The following is a 12,645-nucleotide window of genomic DNA, read 5'->3' on the forward strand; positions in this document are numbered from 1 at the left end:
AGTAATTCCCTTTGGAGGGTTCCCCTTCGCAGCTGTTCTTTGCTATTAGGGGGACATCCAAGCCTTAGCCAAAGAAGATGTGGGTGGTTTGCAGCGGCTTTCTCAGTGGGAGCTGAGGCCTGCCCCTCGAGTTGAGGTGGCTGCTTGCTGCATTTTGTGCTGCTGGTGGTACGAGGGTTCTAGGTCTGGGGGTGGGGGCAGCGACTTTGATTTGGGGTACTTCCTGCCTTGCAGACAGAGCGGGAAGGAAAGAAGCAGCAGTTTGCACTAATGTGAACCTTACATGGCACATGTGTATTCAGTTGAATTATATGGAATTGCAGTTTTGGTTGGTCAGAAATGGTCCAATATCAGCAATTTCTTATGGTTCAAACTAATAGTTTAAAATCACAGCAGTCCCAAGCTGTTTTTTATTCTAAGTACTGCTCTTTGACAAATTCGGGCGGGTTAGAGGGGAACAATCAGGATGGCAAGGATTCTCAGCAGGAGGGTGACATGGGAAATGAAGGGACCCAGGGGTGTATTTCAGCCAAGAGGAGAAGCTTCTTCACCTCTCCCCAAGACTGCTGTGTGTCAGCAGGCTTAGGCTTGTTTTGTGTTCTCCCCTCAGGGGGTGGGACCAGGGATGATCATAAGGAATTGGGGGGGACACTTTTTGCCCTCATTGTTTAAAGATGGAAGACTCCCTGGAGACACATCGGGGAAGAGGCCGAAGGGGCAGTGCTGGGAGGAGGCCCTGCCTCAGGTGTATTTGTGTGGATTCAGGGGCACGGGCTGGCGGCGGGGGGCAGTGGGGGCAGGCCTGCTCGGGATGACTTAATGACTGTTAGGAACCGTACTCCAGTGGAAACCCAATTTAGGGTGGTATTTTCGTTTGGTTTTAAAAAGGGAAACACAAAATGTTTCCCTTCATGTTTAAACGCTATTCAAGCATCTAGTTCTTAGGTAAACAAGGGTACCTAGTTGTAGGGTTAAGTACGTGAATAAGTTGAGAAGCAGTGGGCAGGGTGGAGCCTCATGGGTGAGGGTGAGGGCCATGAAGGTGGAGGTACGGTGCGCAGGAGAGTGCAGAGTCGGAGCCTTGGCCATGCTGCCCTGGGGAATAAACGCTGGCCTCCTCTCTTTTCGGCCTATACTACCACCACACCCGGTTCCCGGGCAGAGTTTTCTTAAGGCTTTATTCCCACAGCCCTAAAGCTTGGTTGGTGTGCAAAGGAACAACAGGTCTCAATTTACCCTGGGAGTCCGTTACGTAGCTGTAACCCTGAAAATCCTTGACGTTCAGAAGGTGCGTATTTGTGGTGCTTTTGTTAGCTGCGAGAGGAGGAGAGGCAGTGTTCTCTCCACATGACCAAAAATACCTCCTGGTTCTGTCTGTTCCGTGGGCTCGTGTGGCTGGCAGTGTGGGGTGGTCTTGTTCTGCCGGGGGAAGCTGGCTCGCTCTCTTTGGTGCCCACCCCCATGGCCTGGGCAGGGCTGCCTACAGGCTGAGAATCCCACTTGGTGTTTATTGCATCGAGGCACTGCTTCCTGCACAGGGTGGTGAGTCTCCGGAGGGACAGGCGATTTGGGGGGTAGGCGAAAGCCGGCCTTTGTCACTGGCTCTGTCCCTGAAAGGTCCTTCCTGGAGTCTCCCCTTCCTTTTGTCCTCTTGCTCCCCGGAATGTGACCCACACCCTTTTCCAGAATCCTGTCCACCCTTGGGGGCTGTCACCGACTCTGTTCCGAGCCTCATCACTCGGAAGTCAGTGAAGGATCTGAGGCATTAAACTTGCTACTTCCCAGCACCTTCTTAGGTGTTCAGCCTTGCTGTTTGCACCTCCACAGGTGTTGCTTATCCGTAGTCACCTTTAAATAATCAAGGGAACATTCCCAGAGGCCATATGAGGAACTTAAGCACCCGAGACTCCCGGTCCTGCTCTCGTTTGCTCTGTGTTCTGTTGTATTTATCAGTCATTCATTGTGGCCACCTGTTCTGTACCTGGCGCCATGCTGGATACCAGCCACAGCCCCTCCCTGTGAGGAAGTTCCTAGTCGGTGAGGAGACTTGTAGATCCTTAGTTGATCTGCCTGTGCATGAGGTGCCCTGGAGGGGAATGCAGGAAGGGAGGGAAGTGCGTTCCTTCTTTTGGGCAGTGCAGAGGGCAGGCCTCCCGGAAGGGGACTTGTGTGAGTCTGGAGACTGTGTAAGAGTGTGCAAGGGATGCCGTGGGCAGTCCAGGCAGGGACCTGAGGCCCCGGGGGTTCCCGGTGGGTCCAGGTGAGAAATGGGAATGGCAGGAGGCAGTGAGGTCACGAAAGCCCTGGAGTGGATGCTGGGGGGTTCAGGTTCTCCCATGGAGCCAGGAGAGAGCCCCAGGAGGTTTGGCACCTTGCTTAAGGGGAGCTGTGTGCTTAGGTCCGGGTTCTAGGAAGATGCTTGTGGAATGCCGCGGGAGGAGGGTTGCCTTTAGCCAGTTCTTGTCTCCTAACAGAGAGGAAACTCCTGAGGTGGCAGTGGGAGGGGGCTGGTGGTATTGCAGGTGCCCCGCAGGCAGGGGTTGGGGTCTCCCTCCCTCCGACTGGGTGAGGGCGGAGGACTTTATAGACGCAGAGTGAGCTCTCTGGGCCCAGCGGTTCTCACTTTCTTTTGTGGACCTTTGTGAAGAGGGGTCCACAGGGCAAGGAGGTGGCTGAATTGCAGATGTTTTTGTCCTTCACCTTTGCATCCTCATCACTCAGCATGAAGAAATTATATTGAAAAGAAAGCTTCAGGCCTTAGAAAATCACACGCTCTTTGTTATATATCATTATTACAAGCACTGAATGATGCTTTATAGTTTACAGGGTTTCATATGCATTCTAACTGCCCTTAAACTAGTGAATTCGATGGGGAGCATTATTTTCCATTTTAAAGATAAGGACCTGAGACTCAGAAGGGCTGGCTGAGGCCCAGAGCCAGCAACGACAGGGCACGTGTGTCTTCTGAATCCAGGCCCTGTGCCTTTATTCCAGACTGTGCTTGGGACCTTCTGGGGTGTGGAGTGCTGACCACACCCTGTTCTTTGAAGAGAGGTGAATCCTGCCTGTCGGCCCGTGGAGATTTCATTCTGTGACAGGGCCATGTGTAGAAAGCAAGCAGGTTTGCAGTTGTAGAGGCTTAGCCTGGGACACCAGTTCTGCCCCAGAAATATGACCCACATTGGGCAAGTGACTGGGCCGCCCTGCGTGTGTTTCCTTGGGTGTAAAATTGGTGGTGTCACTACCTCTGGGTCAAGAGGAATCACATCAGGTGCTCCGTCTGTGTTCACACACTCTGGCCCGAGGTTTGGGGGGAGACAGGCCCTGCTGTCCTGGCTTGTTACTGGGAAGCAGCCTGTGGGTTGCTGTGTTTCACATTGTTTTTGTTTTTAAGATTGATTTATTTGAGAGAGAGAGAGAGAGTGTGTGCGAGTTTGCACACGTGCGGTGGGGGGAGCAACAGAGGGAGAGGGAGAAAGAGAATCTCAAGCAGACTCCCTGCCGAACGTGGAGCCTGATGACCCCGAGATCATGACCTGAGCTGAAATCAAGAGTCCAGTGCTTAACCCGACTGCACCACCCAGGCGCCCCTCGGCAGTTGGTTAGCTTGCCTGGATGAGCGGTTGCCGGTGTGGTACCTACGGCACCTTCTGCCCGTGGGAAACCATTGGCGGTGTTCTGTTTCAGGACACAGGCTGAACATCACTGCGGAGAACGACTGCCGGCGACTGCACTGCTCCCTGAGAGACCTGAGCTCCCTCCTGCAGGCCGTGGGCCGGCTGGCCGAGTACTTCATCGGAGACGTGTTTGCAGCGCGGTTCAGCGACGCCCTCACGGTCGTGGAGAGGTAGGCGGCGTTCCCGTCGTGGCGCCCTTCCTCCCTCAGAGCCCAGTCATTCCTTCTTGTGTGCGGGCGGCATGTTGCCAGGCTCAAGGTGCATATGGAGCAGTCACGTAACCTCTGCGAACTTCAGGTCTGTTGTCTGTAACATGGAGGGGACCTGGTGTCTTGTAGCTTTTTGTGAGAATTAATGAGAGGAAGCACTTAGCACAGTGCCTGGCACGTAGCAGACAACACATGTGAGCTGTTACTTTGTCGAAAGTCGGGTCTGTAGACAAAAAGACAGGACTTGCCTCAGAAGAAACCAGGTGAGGTCAGTCGTACGTCTCTGCCCACAGGGTAAAGAGACAGTCGGAAAGGCCTGGTAGTCGAAGGACAGACAAAGTCAGTTGGCTTCTTCCAAGTAGGCAGCTAGATGCCAGAGGTGGGACTTTTCCCAGTCCTGTTAAGGTCCTGAGGAGTTAACGCTGACCCGAGAAGTGGTTCCCAGCCTCTCCACCAGCAGCCTTCATTCCTTACCCCTCCCCTTGGGGCCCTCCTCGGGTTTATAGCTGTATTTGTTACGGACCACTTCCCACTACCCAGGCCTCCCTGCTCCCCTCTCAGGAACTCGTATGCTTAAAAAGTCAGATGCTTGGCAGATGAATGGATAAAGAAGATGTGACACACACACACACACACACAGGAATATTAGCCGTCAAAAAGAATGAAATCTTGCCATTTTCAATGATGTGGATAGAATTAGAGAGTATTATGCTAAGTGAAATAAGTCAGAGAAAGACAATGTACGATCTCACTTATGTGGAATTTAGGAAACAAAACTGATGAACATAGGGCAAGGGAAGGAAAAATAAGATGAAAACAGAGAGGGAGGCAAACCATAAGAGACTCTCCTTTTTTTTTTTTTTTTAAAAGATTTTATTTATTTGACAGAGGGAGACACAGCAAGAGAGGGAACACAAGCAGGGGGAGTGGGAGAGGGAGAAGCAGGAGGCTTCCTGCAGAGCAGGGAGCCCGATGCGGGGCTTGATCCCAGGACCCTGGGATCATGACCTGAGCCGAAGGCAGATGCTTAACAACTGAGCCACCCAGGTGCCCCCCATAAGAGACTCTTAACTCTAGGAAACAAACTAAGGGTTGTTGGAGGGAAGGTGGGTGGAAGGATTGGGTAACTGGCTGATGGACATTAAGGAGGGCACTTGATGTAGTGAGCACTGGGTGTTACATGCAACTGATAAATAACTTAATTCTACCCCTGAAACTAATGATATACTGTATGTTAACTAAATTGAATTTAAATAAGAAATTAAAAAAAAAAAGTCAGATGCTTCAAATATGATAGGAGGTTCAGATTGTTTAAAGGTAATTGGTGGATTGATTAGATCAAAACTGGGTGGATGTGGGTCCAGCCCGAAGTTGGGACACCGGACTCTTTCACTGGCCCAGTAGCCAAATCATTGGTAACACACAGCGAAACCAAGCCCCAAGCCTAGTGACTTGCACACCAAAGTTTTTTTTAACTGTTACTCTTAGCTTGAAAGCAGAGATAACTGAGTTTTCAAGTAAATCTTTAAAAGCCAGATTAATAATAATAATAAAAGCATGTGGTAGTAGGACATTTTCAAAAGTGGTTTTGCACATTTTATTTCATGCTTTACTTTGAGGGACGGGATGGTCATGTTATCTGTGAGCAAACTGTGGGCCAGAGATGGTAAGTGCCTTGCTTCAGGTCACACTGTTCACAAGAGGGAACATGTGGATTGTAACCAGTTTCCTGAGTCCACCTGCTGTGCTCTTTCCGGACCACAGAGCTTCTGCCTCCAGCGTCCTTCTTCCTCTCCTTCCTGGCGGGGCCTGTTGCCGCTGATGGTTTCTTCCTGTCTGAAATCCATATTTTTTCAGACTTCAGAGTCCCTGCATCGGTATTTTCTAGGTCCTTATATGTACATCTTTCTGCACTGCTTGGGTTTGCAGGCCCAGTACTTAAAGATACTTTGCTCTTTTGTCTTCCTTTAGAATAAAGTATGAGAGAAGGCTCTTTGTTATGGCTACGTCATCTTCATAGTCAGTGTGATGAGCTGGCTTTTCACTTACAGGTTACACACAACAAGCCTCCTAGTGAAAGTGCTAAATGTAGAAATGGTAAAAGACACATTTAGCAGTCCATTTTTAGTGCGGAACAGCACGAAAGGCTGCTGTAGACGTGAAGTCGAACACGGTGTGATTCTACTCACAGGAGGTACAGAGACTCGTCAGAGCCTGAGAGAAAGGGCAGTGGCGGGGCCGGGCTTGGGGCTGGGGGGATGGAGTTGTTCCTCAGCAGGTACAGATACTGAGTTTTATCGGCTGAAAGGGTAAAGCGCCGCTGAAGTGTACTCTGACTGGGCACAGAACAGAAAGCGGTTTAGAGAATTACACGCCGGGTGCACGTGTGTGCATCGCTTAGGTCATCATGCTGGCCCCTTCCAGAACTTCCCACTTGAGAGCCCTTGGCTCTTTGACCCTCATTTTCTGACTGCTCCCTAACCCTGCATGCTTTGGGATGCAAGCTTGTGGTTTTCTAGGGAAGTCCTGCTTTCTGCTCCCTTCAGAGAGGAGCAGTTTTCAGAGTGTGGTCCAGATTTCCAGGCTCCTCCTCGCGAGCACAGTCAGTCTGTGGGGTTGGACCAGGGAGCTTGCAGAGTAACAAGCTCCCCAGTGGGTTCTTCAGCTCGGTGAAGCTTGAGAAGCTCTGCACTGGGGCACCGCGGGAGAAGAATGCCCGCTGTCTTCCCTGGCGTCCGCCCCAGACCTGCTCCGTTAGAGAGCTTCGTTACAGAGCAGGCACAGACAGAACTTCGCTGGGCTTCCAGCTTCTTCCTTTTGCCCAGAAAGGAACGTCCGTCTCTAATGAAAGAGGCGTTTTCCATTTCCCCATGGAGCTGGCTCTCAGTTACTGGATTAAAGGCTCGTTTGTATGCAGTGAGCCCTTGGGCAGCCAGTGGGCTCAGCAACTTGCTTCTGAAAGGATTGTGCTTGAAGTTAAAAACCCTTCAATTTGTTCTAAAAGCTTTTACTTCATTCCCTGCCCCTTCCTCAGATATTTTAACAGGAACATTTTTTAATCTTCAGAAAAGTTGGAAAAATTGTAGAGCGAACACCCATATATACCCATCACTTAGATTCTGCAGTGACCACTTTCTGTATTTTCTTTATCATATAGCTATCCATCTGAAACATTTACTTTCTCTCAAATTTTTCATTGTAAAATACACAACATAAAATACGTTCATCTTAACTACTTTTATGGTGTATATTATACTCTACCTGTTAGATATTTATTTTGTGTTCAAAATTTTTTGGCTCTGTAAGTCATGCTTTAGTTAGTATCTTTGTATAAATCTTTATGCACATTTCAGATTAAATCTTTGGGATAAAGTTGAAGGTCTGGTCTTGATTCTTGTTTAGATGGAAACATGTCTGTCCTCAGGACCTTTGTTGGTACCTTGTCCATTTTGTCTGTTTTAGTCCATAAGCGGAGTGTTTCCTCTTAACCAATTTCTTTGCCAACAGGTTGGTCAAAGTCACTCTGTATGGATCTCAGATAAAATTGTACAACATTGAAACTGCTGTGCCGTCAGTACTGAAACCTGATCTCATCGATGTGTAAGTACGGAGTGGGCTGCTGGTGCATTCTCGGGAAAGGCCGAGTCCTCCAGTTTATAAGTCAGTTTATAGATACAAAGGAGCAGTGGTGGTTGCCATGAAGAGGAGAATGACTCCCTCCTCCAAACCTGGAAGAGAGGATTGCCTGGGGGCAGGGGGTTGGAGTAAGTGGAACGCATCAGGCGGGTGAGAGCTGGGAGCAGAGGATGTATGGAGCGGGCATTTCAGGAGGGAAGAGCAGGAGGAACTGAGACACAGATGTGTCTCACGGTCCCGCAGTCAGGGAGGCGGTGAGCGGTTTGTGCAGTGGGAGAGGGGGCCAGAAAGGCATGGGAGGACTACGGTGGGAACAACTCGAGTGCCCTAAGCCTTATCCTGTAGGCCAGTGACTGAAGCTGTGGCGTACGGAGAATGCCTCAGAGATTCTGACTACAGCAGGATGGCCTGAGGCTCCTCGGGTGTTTGCGTGTGACCCAGGAACTGGGGTGATTTTGAAGGACATTCAGGGACCACACTTGGAGAAGCTTTTTGAACAGTGGAGAGCCATTAGGAAAGTGACTGTGGAAGGGCTAAAAGAATAGGGAGTGGAGATGGGGCCATGTCCCAGCGATCACACTGCCCAGAAGGCTTGCTCTAGACCAGAGCAGGGGTGGGCAGACTAGGGCCTGTCCCACATCCGGCCCACTGCCAGCTTTAGTAGATGAAGATTTCCTGGAACACAGCCCTGCCCATTCATTTACGTACCACCCGTGACCGCTTTCATGCTGCAGGGGCAGCATCAAGTATCTGGGATGGAGAGAGTATGTATGGCCTGCAAAGCCTAAAGTATTTACACCCTGGCATTTGCAGAAAAAGTCTGCTGACCCCTGTGCTAGCTAGTTCTTGAGCTGCAAATTAGGTAAACGATATAGTCTTATTTACTATAGTGGTTTAGGTTGGTTTTTTTTTTAAAGAGTGTGTGTGTATGCGTGTATATATATAGCTTTCCTTTTTGAGAATTTAGAGAAAGCTGTGAAGCTTCTGCCGAGAAGAATGCTAATTTGCTCATAAACATATAACATCTTGCACACAATTTCAGGAAGTTTCAGAGCCCCTTCTCAGCCTTACGGAGCTCTGTGAATTCGATAGAGTGACTGAAATTCCTAGACCCTGAAGCCACACTTTGATGTCCTTTTTCTTAATTTTGGTACTCAAAGCTTGAAGGGTAAAACTATCAATGCATTCTAAATACAAAATACAAAATAACTGCTTGGTCACTATGAATTACCAGCATTTTCTTACTTTAAGGTACTTAATACCTTTGCTTACCTACCTTCTTATCTTGAAAAAGTTACCACCTGTAGAAAAGGGGAAAAAATAGAATGAACACCCTTACACTCTCAAACTAGATTCATCAATTATAAATATTTTCCCCGTTGGCTTTTGTTTCTTTTGCTTTCTTTTTGTATACACATGTGAACCCACACTTTAAAAAATTTTTTAGGTGAACTGTTTGAAAGTAAATTGCAGACAACATGTCACTTCACCTATAAACCCTTCAGCATGTTTCTCTAGGAACAAGGTCATCCTCCTACATAACCACAATACCATTATCACCACTCAAAGACTTTCATGGATACAGTAATATCTAGCAATTTTTAAAAGATTTTATTTATTTATTTGAGATAGAGAGCGAGCACACATGAGTGGAGGGAGAGGGAGAGAATCTCAAGCAGACTGCACTGTGCCGGGCTGGATCTCGTGACCCTGAGACCATGACCTGAGCCGAAACCAGGAGTTGGGATGCTCAACCGACTGAGCCACCCAGGTGCCCCAATATGTAGCATTTTTAAGGGTGTGTGTGTGTGTGTGTGTGTGTGTGTGTGTGTATGTGTATGTATAAAATATTTTCCATACTCAGATTTTCCCAGTCATCTCAGAAATGTCCTTTATATCTTTTTTTTTTTAATCCAAGGCCTAACTAATCATGAATCATGTATTACATTTACCTTCTGTAATCTAGACCAGCTCCCCAGATTGTGCATGTTGGTGGGGGGCAGGGGAGAGAGGGAGAGAAGAAAAGAGAGGAAGAGAGGAAAAGAGAAACTGAATTTTTGGAGATTTAGACCTTATTTTTTTTAAAGAAAATCTTAAAAAATCTGGATTTGTCTAGTTTTTGTACTGTATGAGATTGATGTTTAACATTTTTAGTAAGAACAGTAGATAGGTGGCAATGTGTTGTTCTTGTATCATATCTGGAGGCACTTGAGGTCAGTTTGCCCTCCTGAGTTGATGCTCAGTTTGATTTCCACGTGGTGTCAGCCTGAATCCTAGCTCTGTCGCCTAAAAGGCCCTAGGAGCAGTGAGACCCCAGAAAGAATGCTCCCCTGAGGACCCAGGCTCTTGGTTTCTAAAGTGCATTCTCCATCAAAAGGAGCCACAGCTCCTTAGAGGGCTGACTGTCTCCTGTGTTAGAGGCAGTGGTGGTAAGGTTTAGACAATGAGTTTTCATTTTCAGGTCCTACCTGAGCAAGTAAATGATTTCTGCACCATCACCTGTGTCTTAGAACAGTAAATGCACTGGGTGGAATTCTTCCTTCAATGCTAATATATTTGACCTTGACCTTTAAAGTCGCATCTTCTCTCCCCTTCGCAGGCACGCTCAGTCCCTGGCTGCTCTGCAGGCTTACTCTCACTGGCTAGCACAGTATTGCAGTGAAGCTCATCGGCAGAACACACAGCAGTTTGTTACGCTCATCTCCACCACCATGGATGCAGTCACACCTCTGATCAGCACCAAGGTCCTGGAACAGCAGGCGTTGTACTTTGTAGCTGACTCTTTGTCCTTCTGTTCCTATACCCACTTACTATAGAATCAAAATCTTGCTTGGTATTAGACTCTTAATTCTCACCGCTGTGAGAGAACCATGTGTCATTCCAAATGTTCCTTTTGAACTGTGGGCCACATAAATTCAAACATAACTTTATTTTTTTAGCCAAGTCCCACATGAATATATGCTCATTGTGAAAATGTAAAATACCTTTCAAATTTTTTTTTTTTTTTTAAAGATTTTATTTATTTATTTGAAACAGAGAGAATGAGAGACATGAGAGAGCATGAGAGGGAGGAGGGTCAGAGGGAGAAGCAGACTCCCTGCCGAGCAGGGAGCCCGATGCGGGACTCGATCCCGGGACTCCAGGACCATGACCTGTGCCGAAGGCAGTCGCTTAACCAACTGAGCCACCCAGGCGCCCCAAATACCTTTCAAATTTATAGACCAAAAAGTTGTGATACTCTTTAGTCCCCTTCTCCAAAACACTGCTATTCTGTAGTGGGGATGTTTTATAATTTTCCTCTTGATGGAAGTCAGTTCTTGGTGTGTATATCCCTGTAGGACGGATTCCGGGAAGTGGATTTGCTGGGTCAAAGGTGTATCCAAGTAAATTTGTAGGTTCTAGTCAGTTGTCCTTTGAGAAGACCACCAATTTATATTATATGGCATATAGATGTTTGTCTTTTTGTAGTTTTAATCACACATAGCATTCTGCCCATTTTTGTTGAGTTTGTTATAAATGAGTTACAATGTCCCATGAGGGGGATTTATATAATTTATAATTTACCTAGCCATTGCTGGACTTTAAAGTTGCCTCTGTTTGAAAAAAAGTTATCCTAGATAATTCTGAAGTGCATGTACTCCTGAACTTAGCTTTATCCTTTTGGGTGATTTTCTTAGAGTAAGTGATTGGATTAAAGGTTAGGGATAGTTTGTGGTTCTAGAAAATTCTAATAATCTTCCTTTCCAAAATAATTCTGCATGCCCATGACTCTTTGGTGTGCTTTTTTTCACCAGTCTTACCAGCATTAGGTCCTATCTATAAAGAGTTTTCTCTTTTGCTAACTTGAAAAGGACGGATGGTCCTCGAACCAGGGTTTAGATTGGCATGCCGAGGGGAGGAAGCAGGAGAACCTGGCATGACTGGTGGGGTGCAGGAAGGCGGGTGGAGAGAAAGACTGGCTTGGTTGGAACAAAGAGGAGTGAGATGAACAATCCCGAGTAGTTTGAATGGTATGCCAAGGAATTTGCCGAGGGATTGTAGAGCTGAGGAGTGACGGAGTCCAGACGTGTCGGTGACTAGGGACAAGAGGAACCAGAGGGGGGCGCTTCCGGCTTGAGGTCAGGAGCCTCAACGAGGCACAGAGTTGGGTCCCTCATTGCTGGGCGTCGTCCCTGGAAGCTTCTTTGGTACAGAGCCTAGGTGGTATAATGCCTCCCGGCGCCGTACTTGGCTTGTGGCTGCCTTGTTAAAGTTCTTCTAATGGCAGCCTCCCAGGAGAGCGAGCGAGCCGACATGTTCTCTTCCATCTCCAGGTCCAGGACAAGTTGCTGCTGTCCGCATGTCACTTACTGGTCTCCCTGGCCACCACCGTGCGGCCCGTCTTTCTGATCAGCATCCCCGCGGTGCAGAAAGTGTTCAACAGAATCACCGATGCCTCTGCTCAGCGACTTGTCGATAAGGTGAGACCCCGGGGCCACCCTGCGTCGGCCCTGGAGCCGTGTGGCTCAGACTCAGGGAGGCTGAGGAAGGGGAGGCTGGCCTTTCTGTTGCACTCAGAGTTTAGAGGCCACGCCAACGGAGACGGGTTCCTCACATGTGGCCCATAGGGCAGCCTCAGCGCTCTCTCATCAGGCCCTTCCCAGTGCGGCCGCCGTGCAGCGTGCTGATTAGGCTGCAAAAACCTCCTGCTGGGGGCACGGGGGCACGCGGGCACTGCTGCTTAGCTGGCGACCTGGCTGGTCGTCAGAGTCCCCTTGCGTTCTTTTTGGCTTAAAACAGTCTGTTTTTGTGGTTATATTTTGTTTTCTTTGGATAGAGACACTCCATCCAGACAAGGATCTTCATAAACTTCAGGAGACTCAGGCTAGAAGTTAAAAACAAACAAAACAGAGAGGGTGTCAGAGGGCAGTCAAAGCAGTTACTGGAGAGCACCTGGGATTGAGGGAGAGAGCTGCTCTTACGGCCTCGTGCTCTCAGCCCTGTTCTGAGCAGCTCTTCGGAGGGTGTGAAGGCCAGTGTCTGCGGTGTCCGTGACCTTTCCCTCTGTAACGCTTCTGGTACCCGAGTAGAGGGAAGGGGTGGCCCCAGGAAAGATTATTACGGCTGGGCCTGGAGTGTGCTGG

General features: G+C 48.5%; 2 protein-coding genes across 4 annotated transcripts in view; both read left to right on the top strand.

Moving 5' to 3' along the window:
* LAT (linker for activation of T cells) overlaps positions 1 to 12,645 on the top strand; it is a 419,561-nt gene that overhangs the window by 183,612 nt on the left and 223,304 nt on the right. The window lies entirely within an intron of this gene.
* The window catches only part of XPO6 (exportin 6), a 104,899-nt gene that overhangs the window by 78,078 nt on the left and 14,176 nt on the right, over positions 1 to 12,645 (top strand). For both annotated transcript variants that reach the window (XM_081819797.1, XM_081819796.1), the window contains 4 exons: positions 3,688 to 3,847; positions 7,394 to 7,486; positions 10,122 to 10,266; positions 11,836 to 11,982. In XM_081819797.1, the coding sequence (XP_081675923.1) occupies positions 3,688 to 3,847; positions 7,394 to 7,486; positions 10,122 to 10,266; positions 11,836 to 11,982 (545 nt within the window). The remainder of the gene's footprint in view (positions 1 to 3,687; positions 3,848 to 7,393; positions 7,487 to 10,121; positions 10,267 to 11,835; positions 11,983 to 12,645) is intronic.

This window comes from Leptonychotes weddellii, chromosome 5 (assembly GCF_054177405.1).
Source record: "Leptonychotes weddellii isolate Sample4059 chromosome 5, ASM5417740v2, whole genome shotgun sequence".
NCBI lineage: Eukaryota > Metazoa > Chordata > Mammalia > Carnivora > Phocidae > Leptonychotes > Leptonychotes weddellii.